Genomic DNA, 17,006 nt, shown 5'->3' with positions numbered 1-17,006 from the left:
CGTCAACCGAAAAAATCAGCAACCACCTGTAAAACAACGACTTACACACGTCCCCGTTTTTCGCAACCTGTCTCGGCATACACCTGCGGGGCGTTCGGGTCCTCCCAAGTCTACAACACACAAAGACGCAAAATGGAGGTGTTACTATCTGTCTGAGGAAAATTACATGTACCTGAATACGTTTTTGTTTGTATATTTACGAATTAAAAATACTTAAGTCTACCGAGACCGCGAGGAAGCAAGGTTAAACATGTTCTGGACGATAATCTTCGCCGCTCTAATGGCGACAGGTAAGTTGGCCTGTATTTGTCAAACAGGGTGGGGGCCGGGGAAACTTTGACATACAAACCGCCTTTCTAAATACTCTAGCTTTTCCAAAATTATAACTTTTTGTGGGCATTTTTCTTGTACTGATGGCTTGAGGTCTTTTAACGATTGTGTTTTGGGGGAAAACGTTTTTTAAAAAATTGACAACAAGGATTTTAAAACAACCTGTTGGGACATAAAATTAAAATGGCTCTTTCTTCTCGGTAGTTTTTAATATAATGCACTCGCAGACAAACAAAAATAAAATAAAAAATAGATTAATATGAATAAAACAATTTATGAATCCTATTTTCAAAGTAATTCTTTTGTTATTATTATTATTACTGATATTGTTATTATTCGACATATTTACAAAAAACAAACTTTTAGTTGAAAAAAATGCGGGTAGAAAAGGGTTTTTTTGTTTTTTTGTTGGGTTTTGTTTTGCTAAATACACCTTTTTGAAGCCTTGTGGGTTGGTGTTGGTTTTATTTGTAAACTTTAAATATTGGGGAACTGAAGTTGATTGAGAGGAAGCCGAATTGGTATCCAAGGCATAGCCGTTGGATAAAATAATATAACTCATAATTAAGTGCAGTAGAAATGCAGACGAAAGCGGAGGGAGCCGAGTAGTTTTTGTATGATGTTGCATTCTTATAAACAAAAACGTCCACTATAACTCATGTGTGGTGATTTAAGGCTTGTTGAGGGCTGCATCCGGGCCTTACTTAGGGCTGTATATAGTAAACCTGTTGAATTATAATGTCACTATCACTAACTAGTCAACATCTTCAAGTATCACATACTTGGATAAAAAAGTTTTTATTAACTAACTGTAAAGACATGACATAGACTTCAAAACTTCCTTTAATTGTAGTTCTGTGTTATCAGAACGTAGCCATCATAATCTAAAGCTATAGTGGTTGGAGCTCATGCAGCCAGACTCATTACAGATGAGGTGACTCATTACATGTACTCTCGGTGATACTAGAAGTGAAGAAATGGTGTTTGGCTCGTGCCACGCCTAGAGGATGTAGGATGCCTCTTTTTAAATGTCAGAAACATGATCATGATAATCACAGTAATAATACATAATTTGTGTCAATCTTCATTGTTAACTTATATTTTTGTTTTCTTTCTAGAATCCACTATGGGTGTATCAGTTCAATGTCCTACCAAGAGGTATGTCATCATTCTCTTCCAGCCTGTCACCCTTACCTGTCAGTATCAGACAACGGCCACTCAGCTCCCTATTGTAACGTGGAAGTATAAGTCTTACTGTCGGGATCCGGTTCAGGCTGCACTCAATCCCAGCAGTGCAGACAACATTCTGTCTCAAAACAACCCCAACTATAACCCCACCATTGAGTGTGCAGACAACCAGAGGACAGTGCGAATAGTGGCCTCCAAGCAAGGCACTGCAGTTACCCTTGGCCCTGAGTACCAGGAGCGCAAGATCAGCATAACCGGCAGTAAGTTGGTTAATTAATACACTGAAATCCTATTAAGATATGTAACAGCCTTGGCACGACATGTTAGTCTGTAAGCAGTACCAAAATGTTGATGCTGTTCATCTGGACATAGCATTTTGAAAACTTGGATGAGTGATGAAATATTTCTTCCACTTAAAACACTACATGCAGATGAACAGCTCAACATTTTGGGATTTCCTTACCCGGATGTTTGAGCATGAATCAAGATGTCTGTCAGTAATTCCTTCTTCTGTTGTAATTAATCTGGAAAATGCATAAACACTGCGAGGGTGTACATTTAATTTTCCTAAGGGGCCACAAGAGAAATTGGGTCTGTTGTGGAAGGCCATACCAATAACATTTAAAAAGATTGAATTAATACTGAGCAGAATTGAGTTCAGTTTAATGGTGGGGACCCTTCACAACAGTACCAGGTTCTCATTTAGCCACTTGAGAAAATAAATTGCCTGTCTCTGCAGTAGTTTCACATAGGGCTGTGCGATATGACCAAAATCTCATATCCCAATATAAGACATCTATCATAAAGTCATAACGTCATAACGATACAAAGCACAAAAAAATTTACATTTTCTGTAAATTCTGTGAATCGCGGGCAGCTCGACTCGTGAAGTGTTTCCAGCTGGGCGTCGTGTACCTGGAGTCGAGTGTTTGAACCGATGCATGAAACGATATATTTTTAGACATAAGTTGTAACGGCCGCTGTTTTCTTTGTGAGTATTTATTACACGGCGTGCTGCGGGGAAAAGCCTGTTCTAACGTTTGAGTCTAAGGTTTATTTTTTAGCACCTGGCGGCTCTTTTTTCCTTCTCATCCGTAAATACTCTGCATACTCTTTCATAGAGCTGGGCGATAGAACGATAACGATATGTATCGCGATATAACTTTTACTCGATAGAGAAATTAAGCTATCGCGATAGACCTCGCCGCTCTTGTCCTCTTTAAAAAAAAAAAAAAAAAGGTCAGCCAATCCAAATTAAGTAGCGCAGAGCCGAACCAATCACAGCCGCAGCGTCACGTCGCGTGACTTGTTACGTACAGCACAAGTGCCAAGCCGCACGTGTGTTTGTTTGGGAAGCAGCCAGCGGATAATGGAGCCAGCGCGTAATGGAGGAAATGAGTGTGCCGACTAGAAAAATCAACCGAGCGTGACCGAAGAGAAAACAGACGATGGTTCCAATGCCGGAGAGATTGTCGAACGGAAGAGCCAAAGAAGTTCCGTAGGGTGAAGGTATTTCGGCTATTTCAAGTCTGACAAAAAACAGAGTAGCGTGCACTGTAAATTGTGCCGAAAGCAAGTCTGGAAATACAATAAACTGGTGCATGCGTCACACTGTGCGCCACGTTATTGTTTCGGTGAAATGAATTTCTACAATACTGTTAATTCTACTCTCTGCAGTGTTTAAATGCTTACATATACACACAGTTACTGTCCGTCCACACATACGACTCTGTTCTGCTTCTATGCCCCAGCTTTGTTTACTTTTTCCCACCGAGGCTTCTAGACTTCTGATTGGCCAACATTTCTGCACGGTTAGGAATCTAGCGCCACCTGCTGCTTTGGCATGTTCATAGCAGCGTTTTCCTTCATTTCTGCCTTTATGTGTGGACGGGATTATTTTTTAAAACGAAAACGGAAAATCTCCGTTTTCAAAAATACCCGTGTACATGTGGACGTAGCCTCAGTCTCTGACTGGAAGCGCTAATTCGTCATTCGGCTTTTGTCAGACTAAAGTAACTCTTAAAACAGTTTGAAAAGCTAAGCTATACAACAAGGAGAGATTGAGAATTTCCTTTTAGTTCTCAGTTTATTTGATATTGACAAAAGTTAGTCAGTTTTGTCTGTTCTTCTGTAAAACAAACTAAGATTTATTTTTAGAATTAATATTTTGTTTCTAAGTGGAATTGACAATTTAGTCTGTTTCGTTTGTTCTATTTTGAAACTTAAACGCTTTAGCGGCTGCCTTTTGTGTAGTTTGCAATATTTGCCTTTATTTATCTGAAAAAGTCTCATGTTCCTTAAGTACATCTACCCTGTTGAACTTATTATGGGAAATAAATATTTAAATAAAAACAAGCTGCTGATTATTTCACATTTTACTTGTGAGCAACGGCACATTTAAATCTTACAAATATAGTTATTTGGCTTATATCGTGATAGATATCGTTATCGCCTGAAATGAAAAAAACATATCGTGATATGAAAAAATCTCATATCGCCCAGCTCTACTCTTTCATGTGATTCAGTTTATTTTGAAAAGTCTCAACAGGATCTTGAGCTTTATTGCGAAAGGTTTATGTGGAAAATAAACAAGCGGACACGCAATGGTTTTACCATCGTTGTTGATAATGACAAAGCATAAAAACAGGCGCTTGTCCATCCGTAGTGTGTTTAAATTAAATATAAGAGAAAGAGAGAACTTTAAGAAATCAATATAGCCACTACAATGACCATCACAACGATGAAACATAAACGTTTATTTTGCAACACCATGAAACAAATGATAGCGTAAAATGAAACATAGATGTTTTTATATCGTCATCCGATATACTGTATATCGTTATATCGAACAGCCCTAGTTTCACATTACATGAGAGCTATATATCACTTTTTTCTATTATATGTTCTGTTCAGATGTACTGAATTTGTATGAGAAAAGAAAGAATACTAATGTAAAGAATCTTACTGTTCTGTAGTCTTAAGTCTTACTATTCAAAGATCTGTCTGACCATCCATCCATCCATCCATCCATCCATCCATCCATTTTCTTCCGCTTATCCGGGGCCGGGTCGTGGGGGCAGCAGCCCAAGCAGAGAAGCCCAGACCTCCCTCTCCCCAGCCACCTCCTCCATATTTTCCAGGGCAACACCCAGGCAATCCGAGGCCAGCAGAGAGATATAATCTTTCCAGCATGTCCTGGGTCTCCTCCCGGTGGGACATGCCTGGAACACCTCACCCAGGAGGCATCCTTGTCAGATGCCCGAACCACCTCAACTGGCTCCTTTCAATGGAGGAGGAGCGTCTCTACCCTGAGCCTCTCCCGGATGGCTGAACATCTCACCCTATCTCTAAGAGAGAGGCCAGTCACCCTTTGGAGGAAGCCCATTTCTGCCGCGATTTTGTTCTTCCGGTCACTACCCACAGCTCGTGACCATAGGTGAGGGTAGGGACATAGATCGACCGGTAAATTGAGAGCTTCACTTTTACACTCAGCTCTCTCTTCACCACAACAGACTGGTACAGTGTCCGCATCACTGCAGCTGCCGCACCAATCTGTTTGTCGAGCTCCCACTCCCTTCTTTCGTTACTTGTGAACAAGACCCCGAGATACTTAAACTCATCCACTTGGGGCAGAAACTCGTCCCTGACCCGGAGTGGGTACTCCACCAATTTTCTGGCTGAGGACCATGGCCTCAGATTTGGAGATGCTGACACTGTGAACCATTCCAAGGCGAGCTGGAGGCCAACAAACCCACATCATCCGCAAAAAGCAGAGATGAGATCCTGAGACCACCCAACTGAAAGCCTTGCACCACTTGGCTTTGCCTAGAAATTCTGTCCATAAAAATTATGAACAGAATCGGTGACTTTGTCAAAGATCTATTTCACTCTTATTTTCAATACAAAAGGGATGGCATATTTCAATCCAATTGTTTGTTTGTTTGTTTTCAAACTGATTTGAAACATGTGTATTTTTGATGGGCTCACTCATTTTCTTATAAGTTGAACAGTGCTGCTAGGTTGCTGCTCTTTTTTTTGATAGATCTCAGGGTAATGAATTGCTAATAACAATAGTCTGTAGCTCGGAACAGAGGACGCCATCATCTACCTGCTCAATCGTGTCTACACCCATCTGGACCAGCCGGCGAGCACTGTGAGGGTCATGTTTTTTGACTTTTCCAGTGCTTTCAACACCATCAGGCCGACCCTCCTGGGTGATAAGTTAGCAGCGATGCAGGTGGATGCTTCTCTGGTGTCCTGGATTGTTGATTACCTGACAGGAAGACCACAATATGTACGTCTTCCACAGTGTGTGTCTGACAAGGTGATTAGCAACACAGGGGCACCACAGGGGACTGTCCTCTCCCCCTTCCTCTTCACCCTCTACACCACAGACTTCAGCCACTGCACAGAGACCTGCCATCTTCAGAAGTTTTCTGATGACTCTGCGGTGGTTGGATGCATCAGCAGGGATGATGAGACAGAGTACCGGGCTGTGGTCGACTCCTTTGTCACGTGGTGTGAGCAGAATCATCTGCAGCTCAACGTGGCAAAGACCAAGGAACTGATCTTGGACTTCAGGAAGACCAGGAAACACTTGACCCCTGTTTCAATCCAGGGGGTCAGTGTTGACATTGTGGAGGACTATAAATACCTTGGAGTACACATTGACAATAAACTGGACTGGGCTAAAAACACCACAGCACTTTACAGGAAGGGCCAGAGTCGTCTCTATTTTTTGAGGCGACTGAGGTCCTTCAACATCTGCCAGAAAATGCTGAGGATTTTCTATGAGTCTGTTGTGGCCAGTGCGATCCTCTATGCTGTTGCATGCTGGGGGAGCAGGCTGAGGGTCGCAGATGCCAACAGACTTAATAAACTGATCCGTAAGGCCAGCAATGTTGTGGGGATGGAGCTGGACTCCCTCAAGGTGGTGTCGGAGAGGCGGATGCTGTCCAAGATAAAGACAATGTTGGATAACACCTCCCACCCACTCCATGACATGTTGGTCAGTCACAGGAGCTCGTTCAGTGAGAGACTGAGATTACCGAAAAGCACCACTGAACGACACAGGAAATCATTCCTGCCTGTGGCCATCTCCCTGTACAACGCATCCACTTAACACACTGTTTGCTGCTACAACTACACATGTTTCTTTTCCAAATATTTATTTATAAGTGACTTATGTATGTATGTATGTATATATATGTATATATTGTACTATTCTTAGTTAGCGTATTGTCTGTCTTGTCTTAATGTTGGTTTAAAATGGAGCACTGTAACAAAAAATAATTTCCCCCAGGGATCAATAAAGTATTCTGATTCTGATTCTGATTCTGATAGCTGTACTGTTTATTTGCTGTACGTTAGAATGTGCTGAAGTATGATGGGCACTGAGTAGATATAATTCTAGAAAAAAATCACAGTAAGGTGATGGATATAAATTCATTTCAGTTCAGGTTTATTTATATTGCAATAAATCACAAGGCAACTCAAGGTACTGTTAACTCCAAGATAAAGACCCCACACTATTCAGAAGAAAACCCTAAGAAACAGACAATCCTCTTTGGGCAACTACCTGATAACAAGTGAAAAACTTCCTTTTAAAAGAAAGAACCCACGAGCAGAACCAACCCAGCTGCCCTGCACGTGTCCTGTTCAACGACCAGTTGAGTGCTTAGTCATAGCTGGATACCTGACTTGCTGGGGCCTTCAAAATGAGCAATGGAGTCTTAAAAAATATTCAGTGGTTTGAAAAAAGTAAAAAAAAAAATTCTAATGTTTTAATTGATTTGACTGAGTCAATTAAACCACATACCTCTTGAGGGGCAGCTTGAATTTGGTAGTGTATAGTTCATGTATTTGAGGGTCATCTGGTAGACCCACAGTTTTTGAATAACAACTATCGAAAAACAATGACAAAAAAATGTACTAATATTAATTGTTACCCATAGATGCAGACCTGAATATCGCACAGACTGCATGGGGAGACAGTGGTGTCTACTTCTGTTCTGTCATCTCTTCTCAAGATGTTACAGGAAATAGTGAAGACTACACAGAGCTCCTTGTACTGGGTAAGTTAATTCCATTTATAGCCACTGCATTCAGGTACAGGTATACTCTATGCAGACACTTCTTCGTTTTGCTTTCAATTTCTTTCCCCCCATCCACAATATTGTGCTTACACATTAGAATATTTGAGAACAAATGCACAAAACCATTGGCGTGACATATTTTTCAAGTGGCTGAAAGGATAGGAGGGTATTTATCACAGGTTGAGTTCTTAAAGGGTTTTTAGAGTCACAGGTTGCAGGTAACAAAAGCAGACCACATAAAAATAATTGTGGCTTTATCTTTCTTTCACAGAGAGAAAGTCAAATTCTACTGACCTCCTGCCTGGCATTGACTTACTGGTTATGGAAGGTAGTACAAGCCTCTTGATATAGCTCAGTCAAGTTTCAGTCCCACAGTAGAGGCGTATGAACTATCAGGTTTAACCTTAAAGAACAGGAGCGTAACAATGAGGTTGGAGTAATGAGTAATTCTTTGCAAGAGTACAATTGGCTTGTGTGCTTTTTTTAAAAACATAACCACTCTTGACTCATTTTGCTAGAAAAAATTATCTGACACATGATAAATTCCTTTTAAGGTCACACTCCAGAAGTGCCTTTACATATAGGAAGAAACTGTGACTCAATTTGAAACCAGGCTGCTATATTTAAGGGTCAGGCATCATGTTCTGGGTAGAAATATAGGTTTATGCACTGCTCTGCTTTACTTGCTGTTTACTGGCATCCTTAATATCCCATTATGCTGTTATCTGTCTTTGTTTCTTTCTTTCTTTAGTGTGACTCAATTCACATGTTTGTATATCTAACTTTCAGTGTGAGTACAGGGAGCCTGTTACCAAAGTACATTCAGCCCTCATTCCCTTTTCTGTGTACACAGCCCTATGTTTTTCACACTGCTAACACAGTTTGCATTTTAGTTGATTCATTTCAATATACAGTGTCTTCTTTCTCTGTTGTTTTTTTTATGAGCTGCATGCATAGACTTGTGAACCGGCTTTACCGGTTTAAACCTTTTAAAAGTCACCATGGTTGCCAACATGTGTTGTTTATGTAAATGACAAAAATGGCATGTAAGTCTTATCTTGTGGAACTGTCTCGTCTGTTATGACTATTATTGTTAAGATGCATTTACATATACAGTATAGGTGTTTTCTGTTGTTGATGTAATACACAAATAAAGGAAATGTGGACCACTGTAGCTGTAGTTTAGGTTCACATGAATTTCATGTGTTTTTTTTCTCCTGGACTATGTCAGCAATTGAAGAAGAAATGTCAAATCTTAAATCTTTAAACAAATGCATTTAATTGTTGGTCTTTTGCAGACTGGCTCCTGGTTGTTTTGGTGGTCCTTGGCTTCTTTCTGCTGGTCCTCTTGATTGGGATTTGCTGGTGTCAGTGTTGTCCACACACCTGCTGCTGTTATGTCAGTTGCCCCTGCTGCCCAGATCGCTGCTGCTGTCCACGAGCATGTAAGTATCAAACGGAAAAGCCAATAAAATTGTGCATAACTTTCTTTAACCACATTTATTATTACTGTTTAATCCCATTTTAGACTCAAATGCGTCTGTTCCATTGAGTATCAGTGCGTTTTGAGATCATAACTTTAATAGTACAGCGTACAATTCACTATAGGGAGAGTTCTTTTACGCCAGCTTGCACAAATTTGTGTGTGGGTCTTTTTTTTTTTTTTTACACACAGTTAGATGGTGGGAAGTGGATGAGCATTCAGCTTTAAATTTATTGCAGGAAGCCTGACCCCCAGAGGCTTTATTAATTAAATTTCCATAACTATGTTTAAAATGTAAATATGATCCTAAACCAGGAAACGGTTCACTTTAGTTTGGTTTCCTATCGAGACAACCCTGAACAAACTGGAGGGGAAAGGTTTTGAGGGTGCCTCCTAGTCAATTTTGCCTGTTAGCAAAAGAGAGAAAAGAAAATGACTGTGAGCTTATTTTGTGGTGGGAGCCTATACTAATAAATCAAACAGAGGAAACATTTTGACAACTTCTCTTTTAGTAGAGTGCGTGTAATGCTCAGCCAACAGCATCATCTTGTTAACATATTTTAAAAGCTAACTGGACTTCAGGTACTGAAATATTCAACTGGAAAAGTCATTTTCTTTTAGATTTTTTTTTAAAACAAGTTTAAGGTAATGCATTACTGTTTCAGCCCTCATTTACATGTTTGTAAGCCAGACTGTTTTCCCCTCCAGTGGGCATGGTTTTTAAAGTACACTGACTCAATGGGAAGTTGGGGTATTTCCTAAAAGGGTTAACAGAATACCTCTATTTATTTAATGGAAAGACAGTAAACTATTATCTGTTCTGTTTTAACTCTCAACAGAAAAATCACAAATTTTAAACTAATAATTTTACAGTCTCCAGCAGTTGATGTCATCTTTCACCAACATGCTTAAAACCAACTCTGTTCCATTGTCTTGCAGTGTATGAGGCAGGAAAAGCAGTAAAGAAAGGTATGGGGGATCAATATGCTTCCACCCTCTATGCTCAGAGTATGTATGGTCAGCCACCATACATGCAGCCTGGTATGCCTCTACTTCCTGTACCTAATGGGGTTGGAGCCCAGCTGCCTCAGAGTGGTTACGGTCATGAATATGATGGTGCTAGCTCAGGTAGGTGATACAAATTACAAACCTGAAAGTTCACAATGATTACTGTCTGTTGCAGTTTTCATAATGTGTTGTACTTCTGCAGCCATGAGTAGGAAAATTCAGTTAACTGTTGAATATGAGTTTCATAATAACAACGCAGAGGTTTTTACTTTGTGCAGAGATTAGCTTTGTGGAGTGCTTGTTCAAATTTGCTTTGTTTTTGTTCTCTATGTAGTGGGACACGGCTCCCAGGTACCTTTGCTACGTGAGCAAGACCGAGGGGACAACAGTGAGTAGAGTGTGTGTGTGTGTGTGTGTGTGTGTGTGTGTGTGTGTTGGGGGGAGGAATTAACCCACCCACACCCAAACAGGTGTACAATACACTGCGGTGTGAATGTTTTTTTTTGTTTATGTGGGTGGGGTATTTTTTTTTTTTTTTTAATCAGTATTATCTCTCAGATTTGAGGAATTTCCTCACTTGGTGTGGTAAATTATGAATATAAACCAAATTTAAAGTGAGAAGATACATTTAAAACCTCACCTCACCTAAAACTGATTCTTTGCATTCTTACTCTCATCTTACTTTGATGTGGTTATGTTCACATAACTAGTGGGATTCCACCCACAATGTATGTGTGCATTTAAAAAAAAAACTGTATTTGTGTGACACAGCTGCTTAGTCTGTTCACGTTTTTTTAATATACGTGAATATTTGTGTTTGAAGTTCTCTTTTAAATGTAAAATTGATAATTTGATTTTGTTGTATACATTTATTAAACATTTTATTATATTTTAGGATTTTATGCATCTACTTTTGGAAGAGCTCAAATATCTTAACACCACTTTAAATCTGTAGAACACCTTTTGATGCATATTAGCTTAGCATGTTGCTAGGCCAGTATGCTTCATCTACTTCGTTCAGGTCTCACTGTTGCATGACTGTCTTTATACACAAAGTTATATGTAAAATATAGATTAGCAGTGAATTGTATCTAATGCAAATAATTTTGTTTTCCATGCGCTGAGAGCAGAATTGTGCTGTCAAAGCTTATATTTACTCTAATGTTGCAATACTGACAAAATTATAAAGATTTTATAGTTCTCTTAGTTCCTCTAATAGCATCATGCTGACTCTGGTGTTTCTTCACCCAGAAAAAAATATCACTTTTGGTAAAAAAGTTTTGTAAACAAAACATCTTTGTTGATTATACTCTTAATCAAATGTCAATAATTTACAGCTTCTCATAAACAAAGCAGCGCATATGAAAGAAAAAAAAAAACAATGTATGACAAACCTGTGCAATAAAGGGATTTCAACTTGTCACAAATATGAAAGCATTTTTTGATGGTTTTGATAAGAGTATGCAAATATTGAAAGAAGCTGAAATCATTCACTATATTTGAACTTATTCTCCTCACTTCAGCTCGCAGTGGTTTTCGAATCCAGGTGGACCCTGACGGGAACGCAACGCGTGCCATTTATTATATGGAGAGGGAGCTTGCCAATATGGATCCATCCAGGCCTGGCAACTATCAGCGCTGTGAGTAACTGATTGCTTCCTATTATTCCTGTGTAGCAGACTATATTAGATTCTGTGGCTGGAAGTCCTATATACATTGATTGGTTGAATTTTGGTTTAAGTGCAGTAATCTTTATTAAACAGGAATAATATATATTAATACATGAATCATAAAAATAAAAATAACTGCAGATAAAAATCTTAACTTCGGTTTTCATCCTCACAATTTGGTTAAATAATACAGTAGATTATGATCGTTGAAGCCAGTAATCAATAACAAGATTCAACTGAAAGTCAGATAAATGTAAATGCTAAATTAACTCCAAGATTTTCTGTCTGACATGAGTCTGACACAATTAAGCCAAATGGTAAATATTCTTTGTTTTTTAATTAATTAAAATACTAATAGTTCTGCTCTAAACTGACATAACTGCCTATCTAATAGTTTTAGTGGACTGATAATATGTAATGGTCATATAATTTAAGAAGACCATTTTCTGTCTTCCTGAGAGAGAGAGAGAGAGAGAGAGAGAGAGAGATAAAAAATTTAATATAATGTGTGTGTATATGTATGTAAAATCTGTCATCAACACTCATCAAGATTGTTGCTTTGTTAGAACAGACAGAGAGAGACTGCTTGTCTTACTCTGGAATTGTGGTTGTGATGGGGAAAAACCAGTATGTGATGTCATGTGTTTCACGCTTCATTTGTCATTACCACTTTCCGCACTTGTGGTTTGTAGCTGGTAAATGTTACCCAGAAAACAATATGTCACAGGAACAAATTTTAACATTCTGCAGTCATGTACGTGAAAACTGACTGCATTTAGTAATACAAAATAAAATTACCGTATTTTCCGGACTACAAAGCGCACCCGAATATTAGCCGCACAAGCTAAAATCAGGGGGAAATCCTGTTTTGTACATACATTAGCCGCACCTGACTAAAAGCCGCAGGTGTTTCAATGTTGACTTATCATATGTAAAAGAATATGCACAAAGGGAATTGTCAGGAAAGAGATGGCTGTTTGGAGACATCACTTTTATTAATATTTTGAAAAACAAGTTATGGGTACATATTTGCATAACTTTTTAGGTATATGTACAAGTACCGGTAATTACAAGTACGAAACATGTACTGTGCTTCATAAAAGAGTAACAAATGTAGTACATAACAATAACCTACAGCACACCAGAACAATAGATTCGGCCTACCTTTTAGGCTCAGGTGCAGCTACAAGGCTTTAACAAGAAGAAAAGTCAGTCATTCACCACCATCTTTCTCTTCTTCCTGCGCACTAAAACAACCAAAGTCCTCTTCTCCAGTGTCGGAAACGAACAGGCTCAGGATGGCTTCGTCATCCACTCTCCGCTTCTCTCCTTCGTTGTCACTTTCAAAACCAAAGAAATCCTCGTTGTCAGTGTCGGAGTCGAACACCCTCAGAAGGGCCGTGGCGGTGTCCTCCTCTCCATCATGCAGCAGTCCAGCCCTTCGAAATCCGTTGGTGATCGTGGATGTTTTCACACTTTTCCACGCTGTCAGAATCCACTGGTGGAGTTGGGCATAACTTGCTTTTCGCAAGTTTATCGCCGCTCATCATCCACGCCTCCCACTGAACGCGTAGCACTACTTTGAAGTTTGTTTTTCGCACTACTTCGTACGGCACTACGTTGCCTGGCGGATGGACATTACAACGTAGTGCCGTACAACAGCGGAACAAACAAAACAAATCCTCTTACGATATCACAAAAATCATGGACAATCCATAGAAAAGCCGCACCTGACTAAAAGCCGCAGGGTTCAAAGCTTGTGCAAAAAGTAGCGGCTTATAGCCCGACAATTACGGTACATAAATTACAACAATTGTTACTGATTGTGGCCCATTGATAGCTGCAGAGCTTTCATGTTGTTACTTTTCTGATCCTTCTACTAAACTCAATTTTATTTCCTCTGACCTGCATTTCTTTTTCAATTTTCCTGTCTCAGTGGACAACATGACTGAAGTCAGTTCCTTGCACGACAGTAGTGGATCTGAGCCTCGAAGCCGTGGAGGTCGTTCCCAGCCCCCGCATCTCCCCACAGTGTATGACCATGATGAAGCTATGAGCACCATCAGCAGCGTTTCCCAGCAAGGCCGCCGCCGTGATGATTACCCGCAGCAAAGAGGAGGTTACATGGAGAACCGCGTACGTTCCCGCTCGATGGACAATCTTGACGATATTGGACGGCGATACCCCAGAGACGACTACCCACCACAACGCCGCCCAGACTCCAGAGGAGGAAGAGGGTGAGTGTTAGTTTCTCGAGTAACCTCCTTGTTGCCATCATCACATCATTTAGCAGAGTTTTTTTTCAGCATAATCTGTACCATGTGCAGCATCATTGAAGTTTCACAGTAATTGTCTTAGTATAAAGATGAACCATGTACATACATGGAGAGACATGTGCAAATTGTTTAACTGAAATGTTCAGTCACCCACACATAGTGTCAGTTCAACCGCAACCTTTCAGTATCACAATGTTATCACTTTATCAAACTTAAATATATAAGAATAAATTAGATATCTTGGCACAGAAATTCTAGCAGGTCTTGTGTCATTTTTGTTCAAACAATCAACTATGTCTGCCTAGTTAAGCCTTGGCTCAAGGTAATTTCCAAATGTGTTTCATCAGAGTGAAGGGAATTGTAAACTAATTTAGCCCGATGACAAAGTGCAGCTGACAAATTTGCCCTAGTTTTTTTTTTTTTTGTGGTTTACATCTTCGGTTGATGCATGTACTTTCCACGCAAGCTCACTAAAGAAAGGATCCATATTAGCATATCACACCATTTACCTTTTGTCATCGGCTTGATGTTTGAAGATATGTGCAGCAAGTCATTTAGTAAAGTTTCACAGAGATTTCAGACATCACTGTTAGTCATGAGTTCAAAATTTATTTCTTTGTCGTGTTCTCAACACTCAACACCTTCAGCGCACTAATTGTTGTTGGGCCTTGGTACCCAATCTCAAACTTGATGTCCTTCCCCCCCACCCCCGTCCATAGCATTTGTGTTGTACCTCATTGATCTCTAGTTGTGATATCAGTTGCCTCTTCCAGATGTTGCACTGAACTACTAGTTGTTTCACAGTTAGTCTAGATGTCAGGTATAGAAGATTCCATAATTCCCACATCTTCTTCGTGTAACCTCTTCTGCTGGGATTGTGTAGTAGCATTCCGACAGCTCTGTGGTCTGCACCCTTGTACCTTCATGCTCCTTTGTTCTTTGAGATGTAATGTATATATTTCATATGGAAGCTGATATTTAAATAAACCTAATTTCTTTTCATATATGAGAGATGTGGAGGGGTCTGGAGAAGGCATGGAGGACATTATGCTGTCTGTAACATGATTTGGCATGATGGTGGTGGCTCAATGATGGTCAGGGGAGGCCCTGGTCCAGATCTGGGACGATATCCCCCAGGACACCACCAGTCTCATTAGAAGCATGCCCTGAAATTCTCAGGCATACATACAAGCACATGGGGACCATACAAACTACTGAGTACCATTTTGTGTTGCTGCAATGAAATTTCAACAAAATGGACAAACAAAACTTTTTTGGGGTGTGTTTGAATTCAACCCTCTGTAGGTTGATAATCGTCATTTCCATCAAGCGATGTGGTTGGTATCGTTTCACTCCTAGCACATGATCCAGTCTAGTATGTATACCCAGTTCTGTATACAGATCTAAAGTTTTCCTTTAGTTTTTTTTTTTTTTTGAGCAAAGAAGATATTTATATGTAATGTTGATAAGACATACGGACATTTGGGAACCATAACCTCCATCCCATGTGGAGTCACAGTATCATGAGTAGTTAACCTGTTACCAATTACAGATGCAATGTTTGGTTGTAAACATCACCTGAACTTTAAAGTGAGACTCGGAACACGACAGTAGCTGAAAACAGTTCAGCAAATTCAATGTGCTGTTTTGTGTTTCTTTAGCTCTGATGATGGGTGGAGCAGCAGCGCCCGGAATGGCTATGATCGTGACTATGATGACCGCAGACGTCGTGACTACTCCCCCGATCGCCGGAGAGGAGAGGGTGGAGCCTACGGGGATCTCCCAGGACGGCGCAGCCACAGTCGTGACGATCTAATGGATCTGGAGAGGGATCGCCGGTATGGTGGTGGTGCAAGGGGCGGGCGCGAGGATTACGATGACAGTTTTCTACGAGAAGCCATGGAGAGGAAGAGGATGGGTGAGCAGCAGAGGGCGCGGAGCCAGGAGCGATTGGACAGCGAAAGCGACCGCTCAGATCGGGGGAGGGGGGCACGTGGGCCACCTCCACTACCTGTGAACCCACCCTCTGGAAACCCTGGCCGGCACAATGACTACCCGCCTCCACCACCACCGCCTTACAGTGAAGATGAAAAGAAAAGCAACCTCCGCAAGGTGAGTCACAGAAGTTGAGATTGCTGTAAGTGTATTGGTTTGATGATAATCTATGTTCTTACTTCTTATGAAAAGGCAAAAGTCAATACTGAAATTACTCTATTAATACATCTTCAGGGCCAATGATACATTGCTTGTTTTTTATCAAGAGAGTCTGTTTTAGTTTATTGGGTGAGTTAATGAGTTTTCTTGTTTTGCAGAATGGAGCTGTGAGTCGGGAGAGCCTGGTTGTGTGAAATAAAAACCTAAAGAGAACAAAGTACAACAAGGATGCAGCATTGATCTTTAAAAAAACAAGAGAGCGACTGTAAATATTTATTGCACTGCTAATTTGTTATGTTGATTTCAAAATGTCATAATTACTCCTAAATGTGATTGTATGCTTTTCTAAAATGGACGAGGTTTGCCTTTTCATGTACACAATATTTTGGCTGCCACAAGTGCCTTACAGTGTACATAATTTTATTTTTAGATAGTTAAAAATATCTCATCTCAACAATTAAACATATTCAGAAGTTTTATATAGTTTCATTTAGCTGATGCAGGTTTATGCATTTTTATGGATGTCTGTTGTTTTTGCATTTGTGAAAAGTAAAGTGACTTTTTTATATGAATCTGTGTGCATTTAAAGGAATTTGTCTAGCTTTTTTGTTATTTGTCGTATTATTGTGTTCACTCGTTTTAGATTCCTCGTGGAACAAAATACTCCAGAGACTTTCTAACGCTAAATTGCAATTTTAACCTTCAGTATGTTGTACATAGGCATCCGGAAAAACATCTTACTGCAAATATTCATTTTGATGTGTTTAAATCTAATTTTAAAATAAAGATCTTCTTGCCAGGC

General features: G+C 39.9%; 1 protein-coding gene across 2 annotated transcripts; it reads left to right on the top strand.

The window, feature by feature from the left end:
• The first annotated feature begins 72 nt into the window (after positions 1-72).
• lsr (lipolysis stimulated lipoprotein receptor) lies at positions 73-17,006 on the top strand. 2 transcript variants are annotated; one of them, XM_026184173.1, is made up of 11 exons: positions 73-290; positions 1,449-1,778; positions 7,473-7,592; positions 7,885-7,941; positions 8,912-9,058; positions 10,036-10,224; positions 10,439-10,492; positions 11,628-11,744; positions 13,711-14,011; positions 15,712-16,162; positions 16,363-17,006. In XM_026184173.1, exons 1-11 carry the CDS (start codon positions 251-253, stop codon positions 16,396-16,398), a joined length of 1,842 nt encoding a protein of 613 aa, XP_026039958.1. In that variant the 5' UTR covers positions 73-250; the 3' UTR covers positions 16,399-17,006. The 2 variants fall into 2 exon arrangements, with proteins under 2 accessions (XP_026039958.1, XP_026039959.1); XM_026184174.1 differs by lacking the exon at positions 7,885-7,941 and having other exon boundaries at positions 74-290.

Source organism: Astatotilapia calliptera, chromosome 11 (assembly GCF_900246225.1).
Source record: "Astatotilapia calliptera chromosome 11, fAstCal1.2, whole genome shotgun sequence".
Taxonomy (NCBI): Eukaryota; Metazoa; Chordata; class Actinopteri; order Cichliformes; family Cichlidae; genus Astatotilapia; species Astatotilapia calliptera.
Note: the sequence above shows the minus strand (reverse complement) of the source record. Positions and strands in the feature narration are given on the sequence as shown.

Excerpts from the sequence above, each read along its gene's own strand:
- lsr (XM_026184173.1), top strand. The coding sequence starts at position 251 with ATGTTCTGGACGATAATCTTCGCCGCTCTAATGGCGACAG. Across the intron at positions 9,059-10,035 it reads CTGCTGCTGTCCACGAGCAT|TGTATGAGGCAGGAAAAGCA; the intron begins GTAAGTATCAAA and ends ATTGTCTTGCAG. Across the intron at positions 16,163-16,362 it reads AGAAAAGCAACCTCCGCAAG|AATGGAGCTGTGAGTCGGGA; the intron begins GTGAGTCACAGA and ends CTTGTTTTGCAG.